This window comes from Adelges cooleyi, unplaced genomic scaffold (genome assembly GCF_023614345.1).
Source record: "Adelges cooleyi isolate 19-005CV unplaced genomic scaffold, UGA_ACOO_1.1 ACOO_flye_CR_arks_rails_tigmint_CR_PRNA_574, whole genome shotgun sequence".
NCBI lineage: Eukaryota > Metazoa > Arthropoda > Insecta > Hemiptera > Adelgidae > Adelges > Adelges cooleyi.
Genome location: NW_026096268.1, coordinates 6,870,878 through 6,896,958, shown reverse-complemented (window position 1 = coordinate 6,896,958; position 26,081 = coordinate 6,870,878). Strand labels below are relative to the sequence as shown.

At 28.7% G+C, this 26,081-nt stretch overlaps 6 protein-coding genes and 1 long non-coding RNA gene across 8 annotated transcripts; 2 read left to right on the top strand and 5 right to left on the bottom strand.

The window, feature by feature from the left end:
- Positions 1-737: 737 nt before the first annotated feature.
- LOC126843258 (DNA-directed RNA polymerase I subunit RPA1) lies at positions 738-6,988 on the bottom strand. Its single transcript, XM_050580655.1, has 9 exons — positions 6,184-6,988; positions 3,348-6,025; positions 3,167-3,286; positions 2,828-3,106; positions 2,414-2,753; positions 1,966-2,069; positions 1,534-1,752; positions 1,137-1,464; positions 738-1,061 (listed from the first exon to the last, which is right to left on the bottom strand). Exons 1-9 carry the CDS (start codon positions 6,778-6,780, stop codon positions 795-797), a joined length of 4,932 nt encoding a protein of 1,643 aa, XP_050436612.1. The 5' UTR covers positions 6,781-6,988; the 3' UTR covers positions 738-794.
- Positions 6,989-7,944: 956 nt separating this feature from the next.
- Positions 7,945-9,398, bottom strand: LOC126843051 (periodic tryptophan protein 1 homolog). Its single transcript, XM_050580357.1, has 2 exons — positions 8,722-9,398; positions 7,945-8,648 (listed from the first exon to the last, which is right to left on the bottom strand). Exons 1-2 carry the CDS (start codon positions 9,234-9,236, stop codon positions 7,985-7,987), a joined length of 1,179 nt encoding a protein of 392 aa, XP_050436314.1. The 5' UTR covers positions 9,237-9,398; the 3' UTR covers positions 7,945-7,984.
- A 657-nt stretch (positions 9,399-10,055) lies between these two features.
- LOC126842725 (uncharacterized) lies at positions 10,056-11,420 on the bottom strand. Its single transcript, XM_050579842.1, has 2 exons — positions 10,719-11,420; positions 10,056-10,450 (listed from the first exon to the last, which is right to left on the bottom strand). Exons 1-2 carry the CDS (start codon positions 11,034-11,036, stop codon positions 10,259-10,261), a joined length of 510 nt encoding a protein of 169 aa, XP_050435799.1. The 5' UTR covers positions 11,037-11,420; the 3' UTR covers positions 10,056-10,258.
- An 11-nt stretch (positions 11,421-11,431) lies between these two features.
- Positions 11,432-13,364, top strand: LOC126842724 (polyisoprenoid diphosphate/phosphate phosphohydrolase PLPP6). Its single transcript, XM_050579841.1, has 3 exons — positions 11,432-11,827; positions 12,395-12,494; positions 12,833-13,364. Exons 1-3 carry the CDS (start codon positions 11,690-11,692, stop codon positions 13,231-13,233), a joined length of 639 nt encoding a protein of 212 aa, XP_050435798.1. The 5' UTR covers positions 11,432-11,689; the 3' UTR covers positions 13,234-13,364.
- A 64-nt stretch (positions 13,365-13,428) lies between these two features.
- On the bottom strand, positions 13,429-17,680 carry LOC126842722 (alpha-tubulin N-acetyltransferase 1-like). Of its 2 annotated transcripts, XM_050579838.1 has the most exons (10): positions 17,542-17,680; positions 17,328-17,456; positions 16,318-16,464; positions 16,028-16,196; positions 15,801-15,948; positions 15,695-15,731; positions 15,552-15,624; positions 14,736-14,785; positions 14,524-14,661; positions 13,429-13,527 (listed from the first exon to the last, which is right to left on the bottom strand). In XM_050579838.1, coding segments are annotated over exons 2-10 (861 nt in total). In that variant the 5' UTR covers positions 17,426-17,456; positions 17,542-17,680; the 3' UTR covers positions 13,429-13,526. The 2 variants fall into 2 exon arrangements, with proteins under 2 accessions (XP_050435795.1, XP_050435794.1); XM_050579837.1 differs by lacking the exon at positions 13,429-13,527 and having other exon boundaries at positions 14,308-14,661.
- On the top strand, positions 13,844-21,649 carry LOC126842726 (uncharacterized). The gene is made up of 3 exons (XR_007686375.1): positions 13,844-13,900; positions 21,010-21,086; positions 21,507-21,649. It is a non-coding gene; the product is annotated as an uncharacterized LOC126842726 (long non-coding RNA).
- LOC126842723 (alpha-tubulin N-acetyltransferase 1-like) lies at positions 21,298-25,245 on the bottom strand. The gene is made up of 8 exons (XM_050579839.1): positions 24,417-25,245; positions 24,169-24,315; positions 23,920-24,088; positions 23,691-23,835; positions 23,537-23,567; positions 23,163-23,235; positions 23,033-23,094; positions 21,298-22,930 (listed from the first exon to the last, which is right to left on the bottom strand). Exons 1-8 carry the CDS (start codon positions 24,509-24,511, stop codon positions 22,795-22,797), a joined length of 858 nt encoding a protein of 285 aa, XP_050435796.1. The 5' UTR covers positions 24,512-25,245; the 3' UTR covers positions 21,298-22,794.
- Between the last annotated feature and the right edge of the window lie 836 nt (positions 25,246-26,081).

Genomic DNA, 26,081 nt, shown 5'->3' with positions numbered 1-26,081 from the left:
CTGTACTTTATATCTTGATTCTTGAAGAAAATTGTAATATTGTATTAAAAACATCTCCGAACACTTTAAAAAAATAGCTAAAGAAGCTTAACAATGTTTAGGTAAAAAGTAAACGTCTATGGTCCACTATGTGTTGATAAAATATTTATATAGAAAATCATTTGGCATTATACTTGGAAAAATTGAGATTTGAATAATTTATATTATTAACGAGACACTTGAGATGTCAACAAAAATACAAGCAACACAAAATAGAAATATAACTTGACACTTTTATTTGGCACAGTTTTTTTTAATTCAAAATATGTATGTGATGAATGCTGTTAGTCGTTTTAAAGTTACTCTTATATTTGAATTTTAAAAAACTACCATTTTAATTTTTTTTACATAAATTAGATATAGAAAAACATTTAATATATCTTGTTTTCAGTCTTTTCACAATTGGAAGTACTTTTTTATTTATTGTTTAAGGCCATTTCGAAATACTAATTAACCGATGTACATAACATTTTCAAATAAATGTATAGTTCTATTTTACACTAAAAAAACATCTTTATCTTCGCACAATTACACTATTTTTAGACTCAATGTGGAACTGATGTGTTTAATTGTGTTTTTTTTTCGTTTGCATGACAACTTTAGATTTATTGGGCTGATTTATTCTACAATGTCAAATGTACATATTTTAACATTTTTTTTTATTCAAATTAAGAAAAAATAACAATATTGTAACTATACAACTTTTATAAAAATAACAATGAATACATTAATTTTAACCGTTTGACAGAAAAACTTTATTGCCATAATAGTTTGACAAGTCCACTTCCAATTTTAGCTTGTTGACCAACAATCAGGGAACTTGAAGGAGATACCAAATTATCTTTTAGACCTCGAGCTGTAGCTTTTTTTAAATAATTTAAAGTAGATTCAAATGACATTTGTTGTAGTGGTGATGGACAACCATTCATACCAAGTCGATTTAATGGTTTGTACGTGCCATCATAAGTCATGTAATCGGCTATAAGAGACAGATGACGAGTATCTACATTAATTCCATACACCTGAAATTTAAACACAACTTAAAACTGATACAAAAATAAATATTATTATACAATATGATTCAAAATTGAACAAACCTTGAACACGTTTTTAACTTCATTAATAATTACTCTATTAGCAGCTTCAACACCATACGTGTTTAACATCATTTGAATATCATTACAATATAACGCATTTAGATCTAAATCTTGAAATCTAAATAGTTCAGCTACTCCTCGAGATCCTTCAGTTTTCAACACAGTCCTGCTGTTTACCTCAGTTAAAATCGCTCGATTAATACCTGGTATTTCATGTATTACTACACGTTCTACTAAGTCTTTGAGCAACGAGGTTAAGTCGAGTCTTTTAAATTCTAAGGGCACGGTCACTCTGACTTTAGCCCATAACAGATTTTCTCTATCAGTTCTGAAATAATAAATATATTAACTTTTTCTAATTATCATAGTGATATATCTTTAAAATCTGTAGTATTACTTATAAACGTCAATTGTAACACCAGAAAAGTCATTTTTAACCAATTTCAATTCTTGAACATTTTTTTCTTTAGCCAAAACGTTATTTTCATCATCCACAAAATGGTTTTCTATCTTGATTGAAGTTTCAAATTCACTATGACTGTCATTAGCTTTAATTTCTCCATCACTCGGTGGATCGTCCTCATCCTTTTCATAATCATATTCTTCCGTCTGTGCTCTAAAAAATAAGAACGAGAAAAATAACTAAATATTCTGCCATACTTAAGTACTGGCGAATTTTATAAATTAAATACAATAATGTTGTTTTTATTCTTAACAAATTTTGGTATTTATATCTAAACCACCAAGCCCCAATAAACGCAATTAATTTCAAACATTTAAGATATATGCAAAAACAATAAATATAATAGTTGCTGTAATAAGTACAAACTTTCTTTTCATAGCTGTAGAATCAAATTCTCCTGCTTCTGATTCACTGTCTGAATCATCGTTGTTGATTGTTTTGGATTTACTTTCTTGAAGTTCAACATCATCCTATATGAAATAGTTTATTGTAAATAGTAAACTTGCAGTAAGTTACATCTAAATAAAATACTGTAACAAATTAAATTGAATGAAACTCAAGTCTCGGTCCAAAGAAAAAATATACCAAGAAAATAGAAAAATAAAAATATATCTGATTTCATAGTATTTATTTTTTAACTAAAAACTTGGTAATCATTTCAATATTGACTTTACTATGGATTTTTTTTTATATATAACATCAATATATCTAGATGTAACACATGGTCCAACATTTTATCAGACTATGAAAATATGGCCACTAAAATTTCAAAGTATTTTGGCTTATGCATACAAACATAATTAATTATACCAACCAACGCGTTGTCTTCATCAAAATGTTCCCTGTTCATTTTTAGTACTCTTTTAGCTTCTTCTGAAATTAACTCTCCGCTAAAATTATTGGACAAGTATTTGTCAAACATTTTATGTAGGCTTATTGGAAATTGATGCTTGATAAACTTCATTACTGTTTTAGGAGTAACATGAGTAGTTGATTCGTAGCATCGGTGCGGTAATATATGCAATATTAAGTCGTAGCATGTATGTCTGATTGGTCTTAATTTCACTTTCTCTTGTACTTGTATTTTAGAAAGAACATCCTTCAAAGTTATTTTAGACATGAGTTTTCTTAATGCCTCTGATTTTTCTTCAATACTATAAGATAAAGTAATAATTTGTGGTTAATACATTAAATAATTGACAATTGACAACAAAAGTTTATATTTTACTTTTCGGATGGTATAAACGGTATCTCCATTGAAGGAGTTTTAATGGTTTTTGTAGCCATCATAAGGATCTCACGCAGTCTTGGTATACCTAACGTTACATTCATTTCACCACGACCAGCAAAATGAAACGTGTTTAATGTCATTTGGGTAGACGGTTCACCAACAGATTGAGCAGCAATGCATCCGACTGGTTCGCCTGCTGCTGCTGTGGCTGCCATCGCTTTAATTCGGATAGACTCTTTAGCATTTCTTTTCAATTTTTTACTTTGATCATTTTCACTAAAAACAAAATGTTAATAAAATAAAAATCTCAATTTTATTATTTTAATAGTGACATACTTTTCATTAAAATAATCATCAATCGATAAGTCCATTTTTTCTGAAATCAAGCCATAATGGCCTCCCAGATGAAAAGTAGCACTAACTGGATCTGGTATCTTTCCAGTACTAATAGCGTAACTATTGATAACAAAATCATGTTAAAAGTATGAATAATATTCTTTAAATACGGTCAACTTACTTTTTTTTTACACCATCATCTAATTCATTCCATTTCTTACATAATTTTGTATCTCTTTTATAACGACCATTTTTTATCTTATCATTTTTCTCACACTTCATTATAGAATTTTCTTTACACCAACTCAGAAATCCACTCTCCCTGATGGATTTCTTCTCGTTATTTTTTTTTAATATAGCAGATTTGATTTCTTCTAATCTATCATCTATTTCTTTATAGTACTCGTCATTTCTAATTTGTTTCAACGCTCTAAAAGAGTCTATATTATCAACCAAAAATCCAAATTGTTTTTTGTTAAAAAAACTACTTTTTGTAACTTCTAAACCATCTTCACCATACAAATATTGAATAACACTTCCATTACTATCCCTGACAGTCATATCGTAGTTTACAATAAGACTCTCCAAGTGTTTGACTAAACAACGCTGTAAGTAACCACTTCTGCTGGTTTTTACAGCTGTATCTATAAGACCTTCACGACCTGCCATACAATGAAAAAAAAATTCTTGAGGCTGAATTCCAGTCATAAAACGACTTCCGATAAATCCTCCAGCTTTGGGTAATGTATCAAACGGTGGAAAACTTGGTAGTGAGCGACCAGATATCATGAGTGGTGGTCGTTTTCCTTCTAACTCAATTTGACCTAAACAACAAGATATCTGTATAGTATTTACAGTAGATCCTTTGGCTCCTGATTGTACCATGAGTTGCAAATTGTTTTCAGGAAATGGTTGAAGCAGACCTTTCGGGACGCATGACTTGGTAATTTTATTGGTATATGGCTGTAGATGTTTTTTATAATTTCTATCGACCAATGATGAAAAATGAGCAATTTTACTATACGATTCACCCAACTTCTTCATTAGAACGTCTTCAGGTAAGGATTCGATACCAAGAGATTCTAATGCAGCTAATATTCCAGCATTTTTTGACTCGTTAATGGCCATTTCTCGTTGATAATTAGCTTTATCAGTCACTAAAATATCCTCCACGCCAAGAGTAAATGCATCAAATTGTAAATAAACGGTAAATAATTTGCTGAATGCGCTTAGTAATTTTGAAGAATATTTCCCCCCATACAATTCATAAAAACAATGAATTAAACTGTAGGTAGATGCTCCGATATGATTTTTATCAAGAATTCCAGATACTAAATTACCATCACGTATAATTACATTAAATTCGGAAAGTAAATTGGGGTATTCAAAGTTGTTTGGGTTTTTCCAAAACTTTTGTTCCAGTTTAGTTTTGGAAAACAAATTAATTGATGTCTTACGATTAACAGGAGTCAGGTTGATAATCAATGTGGATATTATTTGTTTTCCAGACCACAACATTACAGGTTTAAGGATAGCTGGTGGAAGAGTTTTGATATCCTGATCCAACGAGCTTAGAGCTTGATAAACAAAGTACATGTACTCTCTGCGAGTAAAAAAACGACCTCTAATCGTCATTCGTACACTTGATATAATATGATCTTGAATAAGGCCACTCAGTGGAGTTCCGTCGCGCGGTACTAAATACTGATTAACCACGCTAGCGAGTTCTTGTGCTTCGCATTTGGCCAACTCACTTTGGGGCAAATGCACATTCATCTCATCACCATCAAAATCTGCATTATAAGCTTTGCAATTAGCGTAATGTAAACGTAATGTTTTTTCTCCTTTTAGAACTTTCACTCTGTGGGCCATTATACTTGGCTTATGCAAAGAAGGTTGTCGGTTGACAAGCATCATGTCTCCATCAACGACATGACGATGAACAATTTGAGGACCTCTGGAATTCGGGCCTTGGCAAAAAAGTGTTTTAGACAGAGCTTCACGACGTGACTTGTTTGATGCAGACAACCATTTAACGGTTCCCACGTCACTTTCAATTAAGTTAGCACCTGGATAGTGATTTGGACCATTTAAAACAATACCATGCAGTCCTTTAATATTCCAGTCAGTCACAGCTATAGGATAAGTCAATTTTTTAGCAAATTCTACTGGAATACCAATTTGGTCAATATCTAAGCAAGGATCTGGTGTAATAACAGACCGCGCAAAATAATCAACACGTTTGCCCATCATATTTTGTCGAATTATGCCAGATTTTTTTTCTAGTAATTGTTTCAAGCCAATTCGAACTGACGATTCCTTCGAACTTAGTGATTTTATTGCCGTTCCATCAAGAAGGGCGTCAACACACATTTGTAAATTGTGCATACCTATTTGTACTTTTTCTACATTGTCCTGTCCCTGGCTGTCTCTAACCAGCTCAATAATATCTTCTGGAATTTCTTGACCCTCAGCGTAATCTTGTAATAAATGTATATACTGTATTAATTTAGCTTCTCTTATAATTGATTTATAAGTTGCATTTCTAGGACTTTCCACTATTTTCCCTCTAACCATAAGGTTTGGTCTTAAATTAGAAGGTGTGACAAGAATTTCTGTCATAAAACATGCATCTGTCGGGTATTCACTGTCGATTCTAGCCAAAACCGGCAACAGTGCAGCTATAAAATGTTTTTCATTTATCCATATTTGCCTTAAGAGATTTTTAATTTCCTGTGGAAACAAATATCCTTTAACTTTTTTTGATTTGGTCCCATGGGAAATAGTAATTTTTGAAAATGATTTAGAAACTGTTGAAAGCGGTGCTTTACAATATAAACAACCTTTACGTCTTGTGACCTATACAACACATAAATTAAACAAGTGTTAATACCTAACCTGAAGACAAATGGATAAAAGGTTAATAGTATGATTATAACCAGGTTATGTAATTGATGAAATACAAAAATATAACAATTTTAAATTTTAAAAAGTAAAATACTTAATATTTTACTTACTTGATGAAGAGTTTCAGCTATAAAAGTTTGTCGTATTTCATCAGCATTCTTCATGTATGCAATTTCATCCTCTTGTATATATCTTTTTAAGTACAAATCAATAACTCCTTCAATCTCATCAGTTGATAGGTGTCGTTCATCATCCTCGTCATTTAAGCCATTGATCTCGTTTTGTAAATTATAGGCGTCCACTAGTTGACCATTGTCCACAAGTTTTAATTGAGCCGCTAATAACAATGTATTCTGACGAGGTAATAGGACTTTGTAGCACGACAAACAACATAATTTTAATATGTGAATGACCACAGTGGAATAAAGTGGGTTCACTACAGGGCAAGGTAAATCGATGTGTCCAAAATGGCCTGGACAAGACTGGTTATTTTGATTACATGTCATACATTTACCTCCACCCATAAAGGATGGTCCAAGCCGGATATCGTATAACCCACCCTGAACTGGTTCACCAAGCGGAGTGAATGAAATAAGTGAATCTATACGAGCCACTGATAATTTCTTCACTTCCTCTAACGTGAACATGTTGAATTCCACGTTTACCGGTTTGAAAGGATCAACGTTGTAATAGTCGTGGTAAAACATTATAAATGAACGAACGAACAAACTTCTCTTATATAAATAATTTATGTTCTTGACGACCGTGTCCAAATTCTGAAATATCTACTGACTAGTGACTACAGAGTATTTACAAAATGATATAGTATAGATCTTGTACACAATTCACTGTTAAAAATTTTTAAAAAGACAATCGGGCAGTGTACAGTGTACACACACTACACAGGCGGACAACGGTAGACCGCAGCATGGTAGCTGTTGCACGTGTATTGATAAAAGATAAAAACCAAGGTGAATTCATGGAATAATTATTGCTTTAAAAATATTTCAGTTTCCATGATTTTAAATAAATAATTATAATGTATTTTCGAATTTAAGTAAGAACCAATTATAATAATAAATTTTAAATAATATGAATTAATTAATAAGTCGGTAATGTATTTAAAATTATGTATGATAATATTTCATGCTATAATACATATTTGTTTTTTGTCCTCGCAGCTGCTGTTGATTTAGAAATTATGTACTTGGTAAAAAAAACTTAAAGTAAATTATATACTTCATTATAGTTTATTTTATATTTTATAAATTGAACACAGTCCACAGATTTCACTTTCAGTGACCTTATTCTATTCTAGGCTTGTATTATCCGAAAACAGTATGCAAAAAAAAACATATTACTCCTTAAAGACAAAAGAGTAAAGGGGGAAAGTTAAAAAAAAATGTAGTTTTATAAATTATTTATTATGCAAGATTTGGCAAATAAGAAAAAATTTGGTTAAAGACGTGATTTTATAATAGCTGCTATTTTTTACAAAATCATAGTGCAATTTAGTTTAAAACCTTACTATCTAAATATTTTGATAGATTTCTCAACTTCGAGTAGCTGCATTGAATACAATTATCTTTGGGGTCCAACATTATTTTATTTCTGATTAATAACTTTTAAATTATTTATAATCTAATTGTTACCATTGATATTTTCAAATATTGTCTGAATTCGTATTTATCTAGAGTTTTTAGGTTTTAACCATTGTAATGAATGAACACAATAATTATTGTACTACAAAAATAGAGATTTCCAATCTACCCACTGTCAGCAGAGGTAAGCCCTCTTGTTGAACAACTTACAATTTAAAATTATAGACCTTAAACTTAACTAAATATAATAGAATAAATATACCAGAAGGATCATTTTTTACAATTTATTATAAACAAACACACACAAATATTAACAAGTTTTCAAACTGTAATCATTAATATTAAACAATTGGAATTTAGAAGTACCACTACCTCCAACGGCTATTAAATTTGGAGAATCTATACACCCGTCTATACTGTGTAATGCACCTGTAAATTCTCTTGTTTTAATTAAATGCTTCTTTTCCTTGTCCCAAACTTTCAAGGTATCGTCAGCTGATGAGGTAACAATATAGTTTTCCCAAACGTAAATACCAGTGATTTCATTTTCGTGACACCTATATTTCCATATTGGTTTGTCGGAGCGACAGTCATAACATACAAGTCTACCTCTATCTGTGCCCACATAGCACAAGAAACCATTTGATGGATCCCAGTGGACTTTTTCTACTTTACCTTTTATGGCCCAATCTATATATGTATCATATGTGCGGCAATCATAAACATACAAATTGGAAGATCCAACTGCGAGTGTTTGGGATTCAAAAGGATGCCATTTCAAGGATTGTACATGATCACCGAAATTTTCCATTTGTGTATGTGGTTCTCCTGCTTCTAGGTCCCATAATAAAATAGTCTCATCTACTGAGCCGCTAGCAAGTATATGTGGTAAGTGTTCATTCCATGATAAATCTAAAACTGCATCAGTATGCCCATAATTCTTTTCAGGATTCTTCTTTTTTTTTCTACCAAGTCTATAAAATGGAACAAATAATACATTAATTATTCTTTAGGATTTTTATTGCTAATTATTATAAATATACTTACCTAACTGTCGGTTCCAGACATCCAATCAAATCTAAATCCCAAACATCAATCACTGCAGACATAGATCCTAGGGCACAGAAGTTTCCTAGTATACCACACCATTCCAAACATAGAGGTGGATGTTTTAAAATTATGTCATGATGAATATAGAAATCTTCATCATTGTTATTATATACATAAACTTCTAAAGAGCATTCGTTTTTTTTTACATTGCCCACTAGTACAAGATTGTCATCAGGTTTAAGTAATTCATCCAATTTATCACTATCGTTGTCAGAGTCATCAGCAACGTCATTATACACGGCCAAATTTCTAACGTCCATAGCACCCATATCCATCTCCTCTTCGTCATAATTTTCCAAATCATAATCTTCTTCATTTTTCTTGTGTGATTCTGAACTTTTAGGATTTTTTGCTGTTAATTCTTTCAGTTCTTGTTGTGTAAGTTTAATCGAATTTTGGTTTGACGATGCGCCTTGTTTTACCCATTTCACACATGGTATAAAACTCGTCATAATTGACAAGCGCAAATCTTTAATACCTTTAATACTGAGTGAATACTTAATAGACAAATTGTGACATTTAATTCTTAACAGTTTTATTAGATAATTACTTATTTTATTTTCAAATCTTACAGTACACAATACACATTAGTTATTACACACCGCACACGTGACTCGTCCCTTGTTATCATTTTATACTAATTCTTATCATTTTTTTCTGAAATTTAATGATAAGTGATAACCAAATACATAATTAATGTGAAATGACATTCTTATTCTTGTATTTTTCATTTTACGGAGTAAACCATATTTTTTTCTCCACTTAACTAATACATATAAGAACGGGGAGATAAATATTTTCTCTACACGTACCTTCTTGTATTTATTTGAAACATCGACCCACTTTTATTCGGTCTACTCTTAACTCTAAATTAATTTTACCCAACCCATCTCAATATATTGTCTCTAATTTGTGACAGGCTCAGTTGCTTATTTAGGGGAAAAGGCAAATTCTTATATTTTATGTAAATGATTTCGGTGACTTTGGAAGGGGGGGAGGTAAAATGTTCTTAGATGTGATAACCCTAAAATGAGGAAATATTGTCAAGAAACCTCCCAAAAAACGCCTCGGGTCAGGCGATAAGCGTACTTCCAAACTACAACTTTTTGCATCTAACTGGTAATTGTAGTAATTATATCCTATAGTATGAGCTATGGCTCTTAAAAAATAGTAAAACTTGGTTGAATTTGAGACACTTAGTTATTCTAGAACAAAAATATAAGTAATATATTTTTAATTATATAAAAGATTCAGTGTACAAGACATGACGGAAATTATAAATAATTAAACTAGAAACTTGTTGATCATAAATTATAATAGGTTATCTACAGTGAATGAAAGAGCATTAATTAGTTAATTTAGATGGTTACAGAATTTTTATGACTTCTCTAATAATATAAGTTAACAAATAATTCATGATACATATAATAATATAATGGAAGTATGTGCAAAATAAATTAAAATAAATTGAAGTTTAGATAAAATCTTGACTATGACAATCATATTTTACAAGAATGGGATCAATTCCCAGATGCTTTATTAAATCTTCTAACGAATGGCCATTGAAATCTGAACTGTCCTTTAATTTCTCAAATAGTGATTTTAAGGCTTCTTGGCATACTCTTAACCATTTTTCTGATAATTTTTGTATTTTAAATAAATTATGCTGAAAATAAATTAAAATATTATTTTATTTATTTACATTTTGGTAAAACAAATTTTAGATTCTATTTCTTTTTTTATTGTATACTATATTAGTTTAGACTGTAATGTGCATGTAAAAATTAAATACATTTTACATTAAAATTACTCATCTTGATAAATCACACATAATAATATATAAATATAGAATTTATTTTTTAAATACATTTACTGTTGGTTAAAAATTGTATAGTTTATTTAAAATTGTTATTTGTTTTGTAATTGTTACAAACCTGTTCACTGTTTTTTAGCTCTGTTCCGAGTTCTTTAATTTTATTTTGTTTGTCGATTATTTTACTTTTAATCGTCAAACTGCTATCTGTTAAATTTGTAGAATTTGATCCTTTTGTTATTTGGATACTTGCACGTAGTAAATTTTTTGCGGCCGTTTTAGCTTCATTCAAACATTTTGTTTTTTTCATAACTTCCGAGTGCAATGGAGAGCCTATGGATTTTCTTTTAAGACCCATCCTACGACAAGGAGTGCTAACAAATGCATTATTTTTTGGCGATTGTGTTTGCAAAGGACTAGAACTTTCCACAGGCAACATAATGGTAAGAATTAATTTTGATTTAATTGATGGATTAAAAAATAAAAATAAATTTATTTATTAGTTAATTGAATAATATTATGTTATGTTGTGTTTAGTAAATTACCAGCAGGTTTATTAGGTATCGAAACGCCAAAAATATTACAGCTGAACATAATTGAAGGATATTATTCAACAATAATAATGCAGCAATTTTTAAATACAAATTTCCGGTTTCAATCGGCCCTCTTTCTTGATAAGTTATAACTTATAACCAATTTTAAATATAAACATTATCATCATTGAATGTTATGACCTTTATCAGATCTCTTAGAACAAATGATTAAGTCATGTAGCAAAAACGTTTAATTAAAATCTGTTTACAAAATTTTCTCTAAACCCATTTAAATATTTAATATTTAGGACATATTAACGGATATATAGATATTACGCTAAACCGTTTTAAGAAGTTTCAAATCGATTTAATTTCAAACCCTTTTAACGCCATCATATAAACATAATAATTGATAACACCATAGCGGCACAGATTATCTAATCTGTGATAGCGATAGCTCTTATAAATGTTTACTTGACTTGATACGTATAACTTATTAATCAATATTCAATATTAAAAAATAACAAGCTTTTTTCAGTTTTAAAAATTAACTGAAAAAATGTCAGCAAAGAGGAATGTACCACCTTTTTTGAGCAGTTTATTAGATTTTGATTCGAAACTTACTTCGGTGTTATGTAACTCAGTTTCCAAGTTTTTACCATCGCGCAAGTTTAATACATATTACAAAGGATTAGAGGCAAGTTTTATAATAAAATTGTCTATTGCCATTAATAACACTATGTAGCTAGTATAATATTCATTGCACTGTCAACAAACCAAGTATTTAATACCAAAGTGCTAAGGCATTTCTAATTCTTCCCCCAAAGTTCTTTTGAAAATCTTAATATTTGTCTTCCTTTGTTATATGACAATAAACAAAAAAAAAATCTAAATGAGTAGATAGTTTGTATTATTATGTAAATGAGTTAAATCAAAGTAGGTCGTTTGTAAATATATCTACACGGAAGGATATTTGTATTTACACTATTTACATGACTTGAGGTTACTCCCCCTTGGATGTCTTGACTAGTTCGCAAACGAAGATGGAACGTACAAGTGTTCCGAAATGTTGGCAAACTAGTCAAGATATCCATGTGGGAGTTACATCAAGTCATGTAAATAGTGTAAATATAATACCCCACTCAAGCTTCAATAATTTTTTAAGGATATTTGTAACTTTTTATCATCATTATACTCAAATCACATTATTACTAGTACTAGTATTAATTACTCATTAATGTAACATCTATTATGTATATTTTAGTATTCGTGCCACGGAATTGTATGGCTTGCTGGTTGGATGACATCTATTTGGGTCTTTTGGTCACAACCAATGTTCCAAATGCAAGTGAATTTCCTAATTGGTAAATTGAACCAATATCTAATGCTTGTATTATATTTAATTTAATTATCAGTATTAAATTTAATATTATAATAATTATATATATAATGTTACATAAAGTTGCAGGTTAGACTCTAGGCTACTGGTAGTTTCTTAGAAATGACTTTAAAGAAAGAAAAAAAATGTATACCTTTTTTTTAAATTATTTATAAATATATTTTGCTTCTTACTTTTTATTCTAATAAATTGATTAGGGTTAATAGTATTCGTATACTTTTTTAGCATTTACATTATTGTTGAAAATATAAATAATAATATGCTTTGTAATCACTAAAACTAATAGTTTATTGTTTTACTTAGGTCTGTTGATAGATGTATTTGTGGTAGCTGTACTTAAAGCCTTCATTAGACGACGACGGCCTGTGGGCAATCCAACTTATCAATGGATGACAATTGGACCAGATTGTTATTCTTTTCCATCTGGCCATGTGTCCCGCGCATTTTATATTACATTTTTCTTTTCACTATTGTACCCGTTGAATGAATTAACAAGTATAATAATTTTCGTTTGGGCCTTAGCTGTGGCTGTTAGCAGAATTTTGCTTAGACGTCATCATTTGTTGGATGTATTAGCTGGAGGTTTAGTTGGATATTTAGTATCATTGGCTGTAAATTTAATTTGGGTTGATCAAAGTACTGCTGAATACATGATTTCATTCATATCTGATGACAGAAGTGAAGGTGCAGAATATCATGTATAATTTTCTAGCAACAGGGTTTGTTTTTATTTGTTTATAAATATCATTAAATTATCGTTTTAAACTATAGACCATGAGAGTTCAATTTTGTAACGGGAATACAAATTATAGGAATAATTTGTATACATAAAAAATGTATTATTAGTATATTTATATATATATATATATATATATATAATTATTAATCTATACTGTACGTTTGTTAAATAAATAATATTATATTGATTGTTTTAATTATAATATTGTTGTTGAATAAAATCTATCTAAATGACAATCATGTGTGATAATCGATTTAATCTGAAAAATACAATTAGTTCAAAGAATTAGAATTTATAATGATTACTAATAAGGAAATTAGTTTTTCAACAATAAATATTCCAACTTTTTTTTCTAGATAAAATAAATTTAAACAGGCAACACTAATGTAACAACAGGCAACCCCATTTTACACACAGACATTGTCCATTTACACGATACTTAATTCTTGACCATATACATTCAAACACCACTTTACAAGTGAAAATGCATGTACCAAATTGAAAAGAATTTAAAATTCCAAACTACTCAAATACACATCATTTTTTATTCTTATTATTTCACATTTCTTGTTTCAGATTTGTCGAATACATTTTTCTCCAAGCCTATTTTTTTTTCTCAAATTGGAAACAAGGTATGAATTTTTAAAATATAATAAGTAGCCCTTTTTAGTAGGTTACCCGCAGTTGAAAAAATGACTAACGTTTTCAAATATTCTATGGTTGAGATAAAAAAATCAGGAAAGCCTTTTTTGATGGGTACTTAGAAACAAGTAAAAAATAAACGACCAAAATATATTACCAGAAAATTGTGTTAAATAAAAGCCGTAACTTATTTAATAATAATAAGCTATTATAATTACTGATATTTATTAATAGTATATTTTAAAAATGGAATTCTGTGATGTTTATATTATACAAAAAATGACAAGTACTTAACTAAGAAGCGTATTACATAATGTAGCTATAAAAATAAAAAAATAAAACATATACTAAATAATAACCAATTAGTAACACAGACAAATAACCCACTTAAACAACGTTTAGTATTATTTTTTTAAAGTGATCACAGTGTCATTACAAAATAATAGTTGAGTATATGATTAAGTGTTAATATAAACATATTATAATAGTTAATAATAGGTTTTATAATATATAATAATAATAATGTAGGTATATTATAAAATATAAAATCTACATAATTTTTTTTTTTTATTAAATTAAAAAGCTGCCACCTATTAAAACTCTTTAGATTTACCAAAGTTGAGTGTGATAGTTTTTGAGATCTAATCTTTGGCTGTCATCAGTTTTATGATAGCTGTTAGCATCTACTTCATGATTTTGGCTTGCGGCTTTAGCTTGATTATTTACCTCAATTTCGACCTGATTATCTTCTCTACATAAAATGATGACATTTTTCAGTAACTACATGGATATATATTAAATGTGTGAACTTTAAATTAAACTCACTTCTTTTCAGTTATAATTGTATGCCCAACTCCGTTATTGCCATATAGTATCTGTAAACAAAATAATTAATATAATTAAGAAGTTAAGAGTAATACTAAAATAGTAAATTCAATTTAAATTTTGCTTCAAAACGAAATGAAAGTCTAACCCTTTTCTCGTTTGTTTCGTAACCGAAGAGCAATGATTTAATATTTAGAGGAACAAAAAGAATTATTTATTAAGAGGAAAAAACAGGCAATATATGATATAAATTTATTAAGTAGGCATTTTGAGTTGGACATCTAATATTTTTCAGAGTTATCACTCAGTTTGATAAAAAATTACTTTTGAAGTTGTCATTCTCTTAATTATTAATTTAACAAAGTTAATTTTTTTTTAACAGAAATTTCACAACTTTATCTATGGGGAATAAAAACAGACTTTTAATTTAGTTATAATAAAATTAACTAGAAAAATTATAAAAAAAAGTAATGTTATAAATGCATGATAAAAAAAATTAAAATTTGGCCTTGAGCCTTCATAAATGAGATGTTAAACTTATTTATTAGAAACAAAACATATATTTTTTTTTTAATCTGTTTGGAAGACAATTAGGTGTGTATGTTAGTCTTTCTTTGAAGTATTGCTTGAATATTTCTTTTACAAAGGATTTAATAACACCATTGATCAAGCAACGTCACATTATTTTTGGTAATTTGAGAATGTTTATACATTGAGTGTAAGTATACTATATGAAATTATAAGGGTTCTATTATTATTAACAAATTTGATATTGCTGAGATTCCACTGAAGTTTAGTTATTGTTATAATACATACATCAGCCATACAATCTTGCTGCCTAGAGGCACCGTGCCGACCAAACGTTGCTTGACTTTTATATCCACCTGACCTATTATCAATGAAAAATGTATTACTTTTTATGTTAAAAAAAAAATAAACTAGTTAATAAGCATAAATACCGATTATCAACCTCGCTGTGTTCCCTTATATCTGATTCTGAATAAAAGTGAACAAATAATATTAGTATAATAATAATCAGTGCAATAAAAAAATAATTTATAATACCAGCCGGTGTGTCGAAAAATTCTTCAAAAATTACAAAATTATTTCCCTGATTCACCAGTTTAGATAGGCCAAAGTGTTTCCACATAAACTGTAAAAGTTTGTTAGTCGGCTGGTCAATGGCCAACTGTTTAGCTTGAACTCGATTTTCCTTAAATAAAAAAATTGCAATAATCATCATTAATATAATCATTCTTTTCAATAACCATAAATATTAATAATTTAACTACCCTGAGCATATGATTCAGAAGTGTAATTCCATAGCCATGACGTTGTCTAGTTTCATGAATATAGAAATCAAGTAAGCAATATACCATTGCTTCGGTGCGTTTTCCTTTTCTATCAAATAAATATAACTTTTTCCAACCCATTTTTAATAATCCGACCACAACGAGATGCCTAAAAAACAAAAGGAATTTTAACTTAAGTCATAAACATGTACATATACATGTATTAAACTTACTGTAATTTCATTTTTTTTTAAATATATTTCAATTAAATTAATCAAGAGCAGACTTACCCTTCAGAGGTTATTTCAGTCATTAGGTAAAGGGTGTGATCTGAACGCCTCAATTTTTCAGCAGACGTAATTGGCATTTTTAAATCTTGAGCTATACCCGAGGCTAATCCCACATCATCTAATATTTTTGAGATAGCAGCTTGTAATCTATAATATTATAAAATCAAGATTAAAAAAAAAAAATGGCAATATTTAAAACATTAATTTTATAAAATTTAATTAAATATAATACAAAACCAATAATTTTATTTCAATAACTGTTTTCATAATATTCACCAATTATTTTTTCAATAATCATACACTAATAAATATTTTACTTTAAATGTTATATCAGTGAAATAAAATGAAAATAGTTATTAAATAATTGCGAAAATTAGGGGGAGGGGGCATACCTAATTTACCTAAACGATAAACTAAAAGCATATTTTCCAAAAATACACAAAACAAATAAAGTTATTTTGTTCCTCGTGTAAATTTGATAACATTTTAAATTCCTGCTTCCGACTGGCGTATGTTTAAGGTTTTAATCCAGTGATTCTGAAGTCAGGATGAAAACCATAGAAGTATTTAATTGTTTTCGGTTAAATATAATACAATTTATTTGTTATTTTAATGAATAAAAAATAATATGTCATTATGGGGTTAAATGAGCAAAAAGCTATATAAGTAGCTATTCATTACATTATAAATGTAAATTTTATGTTTTCTTTTTAAAATAATTAATAGCTCAAATTAAAATCACTCAGTATAAGGGGAAAAAATCTATAATAAATAAAATACGGAATGTGTAAAATGCCCAAGATTTTTGGCATTACATGTAAAAAAAAAAAAAGAATATATTATTGATATCCTTTTATGGGCATATTTGACAGTGTTTCGTGCAACGGTCAAAATATGTGAATTAAAACGTACGCCCAAGTTGGTCCATTGAAGCACATTGTAGGGAAAAGAAATAATTTGTTTTTTCTAAAATTTAATTTACAATATTATAATAACAAATTTATACTGACTCTGGATCATCTTGTTGACCGACAGGCAACAATTTATTGTCAATTTTCACGATTTGTTCGTGGGCGATTTTTCTCAAATCAAACTGTTGGAACTCCATAGTAACGATGTATTACTGCTTGTAATGTTTACTGCAAAAACGAATAAAATACAAAAACATTAAATATTATATTATTGTGTTACATTAACACCGTTGGATATCTAATAAGGACTTACTTCTATAACCAGCGAAATATGTCAATAGCACATGGAAGTGAATTGAGAATTGTGAAATTGACCGCAACGTTTAACAGCTTACGGCATATAAACATTGAGCACTACATTGCAATGTTTGTATTCCGTTCCGCCACCTGCCGTGGCATAACCAACGGGTATGTCAACAACTCGTGTTATCATTAGTTTCAATATGGCCGCCGGTGTTCTCCCGCAAGAACTACGCGGCCGCCGAGAATCACGCGCTTATCACAGGTAGTTGCTGACCTACCCGTTTACATTTCGTCGTGCCTTTTTTACCGTTATACATGCTTACCGCGATAAGAAACAATTTAAAATGTAGTACAAAGCGGTGACCACTCATAAAATGGTTAACGCCGACTGCTGACTGGCTACACTGGCCACTCTTTCAATTAAATAAAATTAAAAAAAAAACAATAATAAGAAAGAAAAGGATGACGCGTTTAGTTCCTTAAGTTTTATAATTTATATTATTTGGCCGTTTGTATCACTAAATGGCTGGAGAAAAAAAGTACCCAAGACAATAGTGAAAAAAATATATTATGTACAATGTATGTATTATACCATATAGTGTAGTGTGTACCGCGATGATCTGTTAGGATGTCATATAAAATGTATGTACATACATCTGTCCGATGTGTATGACGTACTTATGAGTCATAACTCAGGACTTTTTTTATAGAATTTTTTTTTTTTTTTACTTCTGTTAATAAAAGAAAATAGGTACATAGTACAGCAATTTGACGCGGAGCTGTGAAATGTGAAGCTGAGTTTAAATTTTCCACTAATGAGTTTGTGGCTTAGTCCATTATTGCACTGAAGGCCTCTAATATAGTACATCTAATGAGTTGTATTGAAATAATAATGACAATATGAGACCAATAATTTTGACCAAAGGCCATAATCCAAAACCATCTATTGTTTCGGAAAGTTTACAAAAATATTGCCTTAGTCAACGACAAAAAAATTACTGTTGAGTACCATTGATTTTAAAATATGAAAAAGTATAATATTACAATAAAAAGTTCCCCTGCATTGTAGGTACCTAACTAATAAATGTTTAATAAAAATGTCGACCCTACGTGTTCGAACATTTTTCACTAAACAGAAATTTTAAACTCAATAATAATTGTTCTATATAATTTATAAAGGATTCTTATAAGTATAAAATTAGTGAGTAATTTCAAATTTAATACTATTATACATTGGCATGTATAATTTTTATAACATGTCAATAATTATTGTCATCTATGATTTTTTCACCGTAAGTTATACAAAATAATGATTAATTAGGTATGGAATATATATTATAACTGACAGTTCTTGACAGGGATTTTCAAAAAAAAAAAAATGGAACCGTGGATTGTGTAATATTGTTTAACGATATCCAATAACTATAGTTGATATACATATATTTGTCAGCATAATTAATAATGTACAACTTGGCGTTTAACTGCAAAATGCAAACAATAAGAAGTAAGAACAATACTATGATTTTTATATATATTAAATACGTCTTTAAAGAGGTCTTACGACTATCAAATTGTATTTTTAGCAAACATAATTTCAACATACAAGTTATACATAGCAGAGTACCCACAAAGTACAAGGTCACTATTGTAACATTGACAGGTAGTCAATAGAAATACATAATACATAAGACTACCTAGGTACTAACTATGTATATGTTTAATAGCTATTAAGTGTGATTTGTGAACAATGAATAAAGCGCGAGCGAACGAGGACCGTGAGAACACTATTCATTTATCCAGCTGAAACAGTCACTCGTGTACTTAAATAGGTGCCTGTCACCAAAACAGTCATTTACAAAATATTTTGGCTTAAAATTTAAATAAACATTGTATTGTTTAACAAATACCGTTTGTAACACCGAGATATGTCGCAACTCGCTCATGCAATGTTTATACAAACATTATATCATTATAGGATATCAAAAATGTACCTTCAGGTATAACATTTTGCGGCCCTAATAAGTAATTTAATGGTGGCGCGCACGAAGGGCTACGACGTTAGTTGCCTCCTCTTCCTCCGAAATGTATACAATTCGATGTAATGGCTTAGGTAAAATGTAAATTCGTGTAAAATGAGAAGTTGTGGTCACATGCTTAAAAAACCAGCTTTTTAACACCCCTCGTGTGCCAAATCCTGATTATTCTGTCAAGACAAACGACTATAGATTTTTTTAAAGAAAACGAAAAAACACTGACAGTGTATACAATAATAGTATTGTTTTTGTGCCACTATTCGCCATTATTTGGGTCGTTCATTGTAAAAGTAGTGTAACTCCAAACTTTTAAAATATACATAATATATTTTGCACAATGGAGTAACATTTAGTCAAAAAAGCTCGTTATTTGTGTCGTTCACGGTAAAGGTGAATTATTTCCATGTAATTGAATTTAAAAATAATCAAAGACATGACTAAATGATGCGACTCTATTAAGCAAAAATAGGGTGTATATTTGAAAAATTTGGAGTTACGCCGCTTTTACAATGAAAGACCCATTTAGCTTAATACACAGGTTAAATAGTTTAAGACATGCCTATGCTATTGCCTATTATATCTTGACGAAGCGGCAATTATGTAGGTATCAAAAACTCAATATTGATTCGAAAACATGGCAAAAATAAACTATTAAAGGTAATTGAAATTAACTTGATTATTTATTATTGAAATTGAAGTTGCTAAAACAGTTTATTTAATTTTTCCTATTCGGGTATTGAACACATTTTCTGTTCACAAAATTAAATTGTAACGTCGCATAGTATTGATGTTAATAAAAAAAAAATTGAAACTGACATGAGAATGACTGCTGTGACGCGTATAACATGTTTTTCAATGTACTTGTATACATTTTACAGGTATTTTAAGTACAACAAAAAATTTGAAAAACTGTAGACTCCAAACTTCGTATCGATAAAGGGTTTGATATGGCCTGTATTCCACTCGGCCATGGTGAACTTTATTATATTTCAGATAAAGGAAATTTCAGTTTACATTATAATGTGCATCACCGCGAATATGTGTTCTTGTAGACCTAAAAGCTTTCGCCTTTAGCTGTCATAATTAATGAAATTAATAAATGCCTATAACTGAAGACTCCATAGAAAACTACTTACACAAAATATAATTGAATTTTGTGTACACTATAAGAATAAAAAAAATTACGTATGCTGTTCTTTACATGTCTTCACATAGAGCGTGTTCCCTTTATTTAAGCGATTTTAATTTAATTATTTATTACGTAATAACATATAGGTACCCTCATGAATAATGGCGTGGTATATGAAGTTGACATTAGTAATTGTATTAATTCAGACTTCAGTTGTTCCTAAGAGGAATTAAATTGGCCTTTTGGCTTTTATAGTAGATAATAGATATATAATATTATATCGCACTTGGCAGTAATTTCATTTTAATTTTGTTAGGAAGCGGAGAAAGCTTATTGTGGATTTTACCAGCGGGCAGTGTGTCTCCATATAGACATAAACCATAATTATAGTGGGTACGTGCTTGCGGTTGTTTCGAGGGCACATAAGTATAGTAAATTGAAAAAAACCATCATTCAATAATGTATAGTAAACCATAAATTTAAAATTTAACATATTATTATATAAGGATAAAATTATGAATTAGAAGGTCATTATAATAAATACCAATTTTAAGAAAGTGTTATATGTTTTTTTTATATTTATGTAGTGTAGTAAAGACTAAATACTTATATTTTCATATTCAATAATTCAAGCTACAAATAAAACATTGTTACAAATTTTACAAGCTTTTATAGTTAAATCTAGCAATTAGTGATGCGCTAATTATGTTTTGTAAGTTTTACATTTATAGATAAAATCCTTATAATCAAACAATCTAATTTTACTATCCGCTTAATTTCGCATAATATTAACATCGAAAATTACATTTTCAGATTGACTCCAAACTCACTAACATTAGGAAATGTACGTGGACATTTTTTTGTAAGAATGAAGCCGTGTACATAAAGTCGTGTGAATACATCATTTGGACTAGTTAAGGCAATTATTATAAATAAATATAGCGATAGTTAAAATAATGCAGGTAACCAATATTTTTGACATGTGTTAAAAAAAAAAAAACAAGGAAATTATGTTTTACATAATTGTTTTTAATAAGGTAGGTAACATCAAGCATAAATCAACATAAAATATTTGGGCATAACTTGTATAATGGTAAATAAGTACTTCAGACTCTCGAGGGAGAAGATGATCTTAATTTATACAATTGCTAATGTGTCTAAGTAGTCTCATAATAAAATGTTTTTGGGAAGAACAAGTTTCTTTTTAATTAAATTAGACTACTGAAAAAAGAAAAATAATCACAGATACGGTAATATTATGCGTACTTTGGTAAAAAAAAAAATTAATTTTTAAATAAAGGTACAACAAAATAACAAAACATAAATGGTAACAAAAATGTAAATAATGTATATAATAAATTATTTATTTAGCGATTTGATTAAATATAACAAAAATCGGAAGCCGACTGTGTCGAGAGGCGAATAGTTATGAATGCATACTGAATTATAGGAGCAAATTAAATATAATAGTTTTACTATCGAATTTGGATTTCAGTGCAATTTACAAAGTAAAAACTGGATTTATCTCAACTAAAAACTCGTTTGATACAATAATTATATTTTATTGCACTTACAAATTTAGAAATACGTAATATTATATAAATATAATTGTGGGGGGGGGGGGTTGACTAGTATAAATACTGTGCGCTTCTTGAAGACATACTTTCATTAATAAAATACTTATCAAGTTGGAAAAATATTTTACAAGCAATTAAATTGTATTCTTGTAAGAACAATTGTTTTTTTTTTTAACTGTAAATGTTATGTTTTATTTTTCATTTTATTAATCACTATAATAAGGTCATTAGGTCATAGCCGCAAAATCTACCGTTAACTATAATGTCATAACAATTTGATATTTTTTAAATATTTGATTACATTTTATGTATAATATTTATAAATCATTTAAATTTGGAAAAGTAGAAAAGTAATCAGTGTTGAATTTTTTTTTATACTTACATCACTAGTGTACAAAAGTTAAAAAACCATTATATAGTTATTATGATCCATATGGGTCAGATAAGTATTAAAGCTCATATTATTTCATATTTCTCAATAAAAAAATGGCGTTGTTGCAAAAATTATTGTTCCAAAAATGATTTTACCATAAACTTGAATGGTGAAATTTAAGATCTAATTTGGGCGGAACAACTTTATTAATTATAGAATTTGTATGCTGTTCAGACGGAAGAACTGTGACGAAACTAGGCGTGTTGTCTTTGAACTTGTTGTTGACGCTATCAAAAGGAAACCATATAACACATTTATTATTATACTAATACATAGTATTATAAGTAGTTAAACCATCATTATTCTACAAATTACATTTTTATACTTACATATCTGCGTTTGCAACATATTTGTCATTAACGTGGGTTGCGCTGTTTGCACCGTGTAATATCTAAAAATATAAAGTTGGTATAAATAGATAAACTATAAAATATATAAAATAAAAATTGCCCTAATTACATCTGACATGTTGTCGTGATGCTTGTTAGCAGCATGCCGTCCAATCATAATTTTATTTCGGTGTCCATTTGTACTAAAATTAAAATAAACAAATATATATATATATATTTATAGTATTATAAAAATATTGTTACTATAAGATTTAAAATGTGGTGCTTAATTTCTAAAAAACGTTGGTAACATAAAAAGTTAATATGTTATTGTATACACCAACCACATTTTTAAGCTTACTAACAAATAACTATATAAGCCGCAGTTACTTAGGTGGTTGGCAATAAACAACATAAAAAAAGTGCTATAATTCTTAAGTTTTTTTTGATACCATTAACAATATAAATTAATTTAAAGTTGACAGATACAAAAAACATTTTTACCTGTCCAATTTATTTTTTGTTTGCGTTAATCCTGAAATTTCAAATGCAATATTGTATAGTATATATTATATAAGAAATACAGTAAATTACAATTAAATACAGAATCCTAATAAATGTACCTAGATATGTGTTACAATAATAAATATTTCTCTACCTGGATTATCAAAGAATTCTTCAAAGATGACAAAATTGTTGCCCTGATCAACTAACTTTTTAAGATTAAAATGTTTATTCATGAATTGTAACATTTTTCTCGATGGTTTATCAATTGCTAACTGTTTTGCTTCCAACTCGTTATCCTGAACAAACAAAATAAAGCAATAATATATTAAAATACATGTACCTATAATTATAGTATAGTTAAAATTTACTTAAAAATTCACCTTTAACATATATTCATACAATTTGATGCCATAACCTTGACGCTGTCTGGTTTCATGAATATAAAAGTCAAGTAAACAGTATACCAAAGCTTCAGAACGAGTGCCCTTTTTATCAAAAAGATATAATTTTTTCCAGCCCATCTTCAAAATTCCAACAACAACATATGCACTATAAATTATTAAAGCAAATTAATTAATACATGTCATGAATATCAAATACAATTTTAGCGTGTTAAAATATACACATACTTCTCAATGTCCTGTTCGGTCATTAGATAAATTGTATGATCTGATTTGGTTAATTTTCCAGCCGTAGTGATGGGAATTTTCAAATCTTGAGCCCTCGCAGACGCCTTGCCCATTTCATCAATAATCATGGCCACTCTTTTTTGTAGACTATTTTTGATACGTATTTAAAATAACGGTGTTAGTTTTACAAAGATAAAATAATTATTATATCTAAAAAAAAAAGTTAATATTAAATATAATTATTATACTTGGCATCATTGTCATAGCCGACTGGTGTTAGAGAATAATCTATTTTCAATATTGGTTCTTGGACTAAATCGTCAATGTTAAATTTGAATTCCATATTATTCTGATGATTGAACACAAGATATAACTAGATAAACAATTATTAAAAAGGATAAATCTACGTTGTAAAAACAAAAACAAAATGAACACTGCGTTTAGTACAAGTATTTTAAGTATTATAATTTTTTTTAAACTGTTGTTTACAACAGTGTCTTAATATTAAAATAGTATTCTTTAAAAAGTGCAAAGCAAAATATTGGGATCGCGTTAAAATATAAACAAACGCACGCAGTGCGACAGATTCACGAGTTAACAATAAACTAAATACAGACGTATTTACCTAAATGTAGAATAAAATGAATATTTTAAACCACCCCCTTTATTGATTTTTTCATAATGCCTTATATTTTGACAACCAGGGTTGCTGTGTAGGGCTTGACCGAGGTACCTATACAATACCGTACGTATTATGTTTTGGCCTTTGTCTTTTAGAGGACGCCACAAACCACAATATAATATGTAAATGAACACAATGGGTACCTAGGCTATATTTTAATTAATGGGTATTATTTTAGTACACGTTTCGTGGACGACCAATATTACAATCAACACTCTTCACCAATCGTTTCATAAATATAAACTATACATAGCCTATATTTTCCAAAATCAGTTTCCACCTAAACTAAAACATATCTTTTATTAAACCGATTAAACGGTACTAAAAACTAGTTGTCCACCAGTCAACATTTTCAGCAAATTATTCTTAATAAAACGGCTATCTTAAAACAGTTAAAGTATTACAAACTGCTGTGATTATAACACAAATCAGAAAAAATTAATAATAAAAAATAAAATCTTAAAAATATTCACAACAACAATAGTTATGTCATTTGTCAGGTCATTGTGAGACATTCTGTATACATGCTATAAAAAAATGACCTATACACCACAAATACATTAATTTTTTAAATCTAAGGTTTGTGAATTGTAGCGTCCTGTTTATATTAATAAATTATCAAATTTTTCATTCATTATAAAGGAACTTTAGGAGATCATTTAACATATTATATTTTATTTTGTCAAGTATTATTTATTAGTAAGTGACTTAATCCCAGTATACCTTATATACCACCACCTATGTATCTTTGTAAATTATAAAGACCTACCTACAAATTTCATTTGAGGTATCTAATTTTAGTTTTTAAAAATGTATACCTCTTGGATACCTTACTACAGTCTAGATCTCTCTCTGTTGGTATTTTAAGGGAAGAGGTAAATTTAAAAATTGGTTTTTCTCAACAAAATTTGTAGTTTACATTTTTGTAATTTGAATAATAATTAAAAATAGTTTAATCAAGTCGACAAACTAAAAATATATACTTAAATTTTTTAAAAACTCGTTAATAATTATTTAAGATAAAAATAGAATGCTACACAATGTTTGTCCATTTGATGTATCAATAATAGTTAAAACCTAAAATAACAATATTTTTGACAAAAATAGTTATTTAAAAAAACAAAAAATTGCTACAATCTGTAGTCAAAATCTGTTCATATACATTTTTAGCCAAATATAATATCCATAGTCTGTACTTCAAGAATTGACTTTTCATACTTAAAAAAAAACC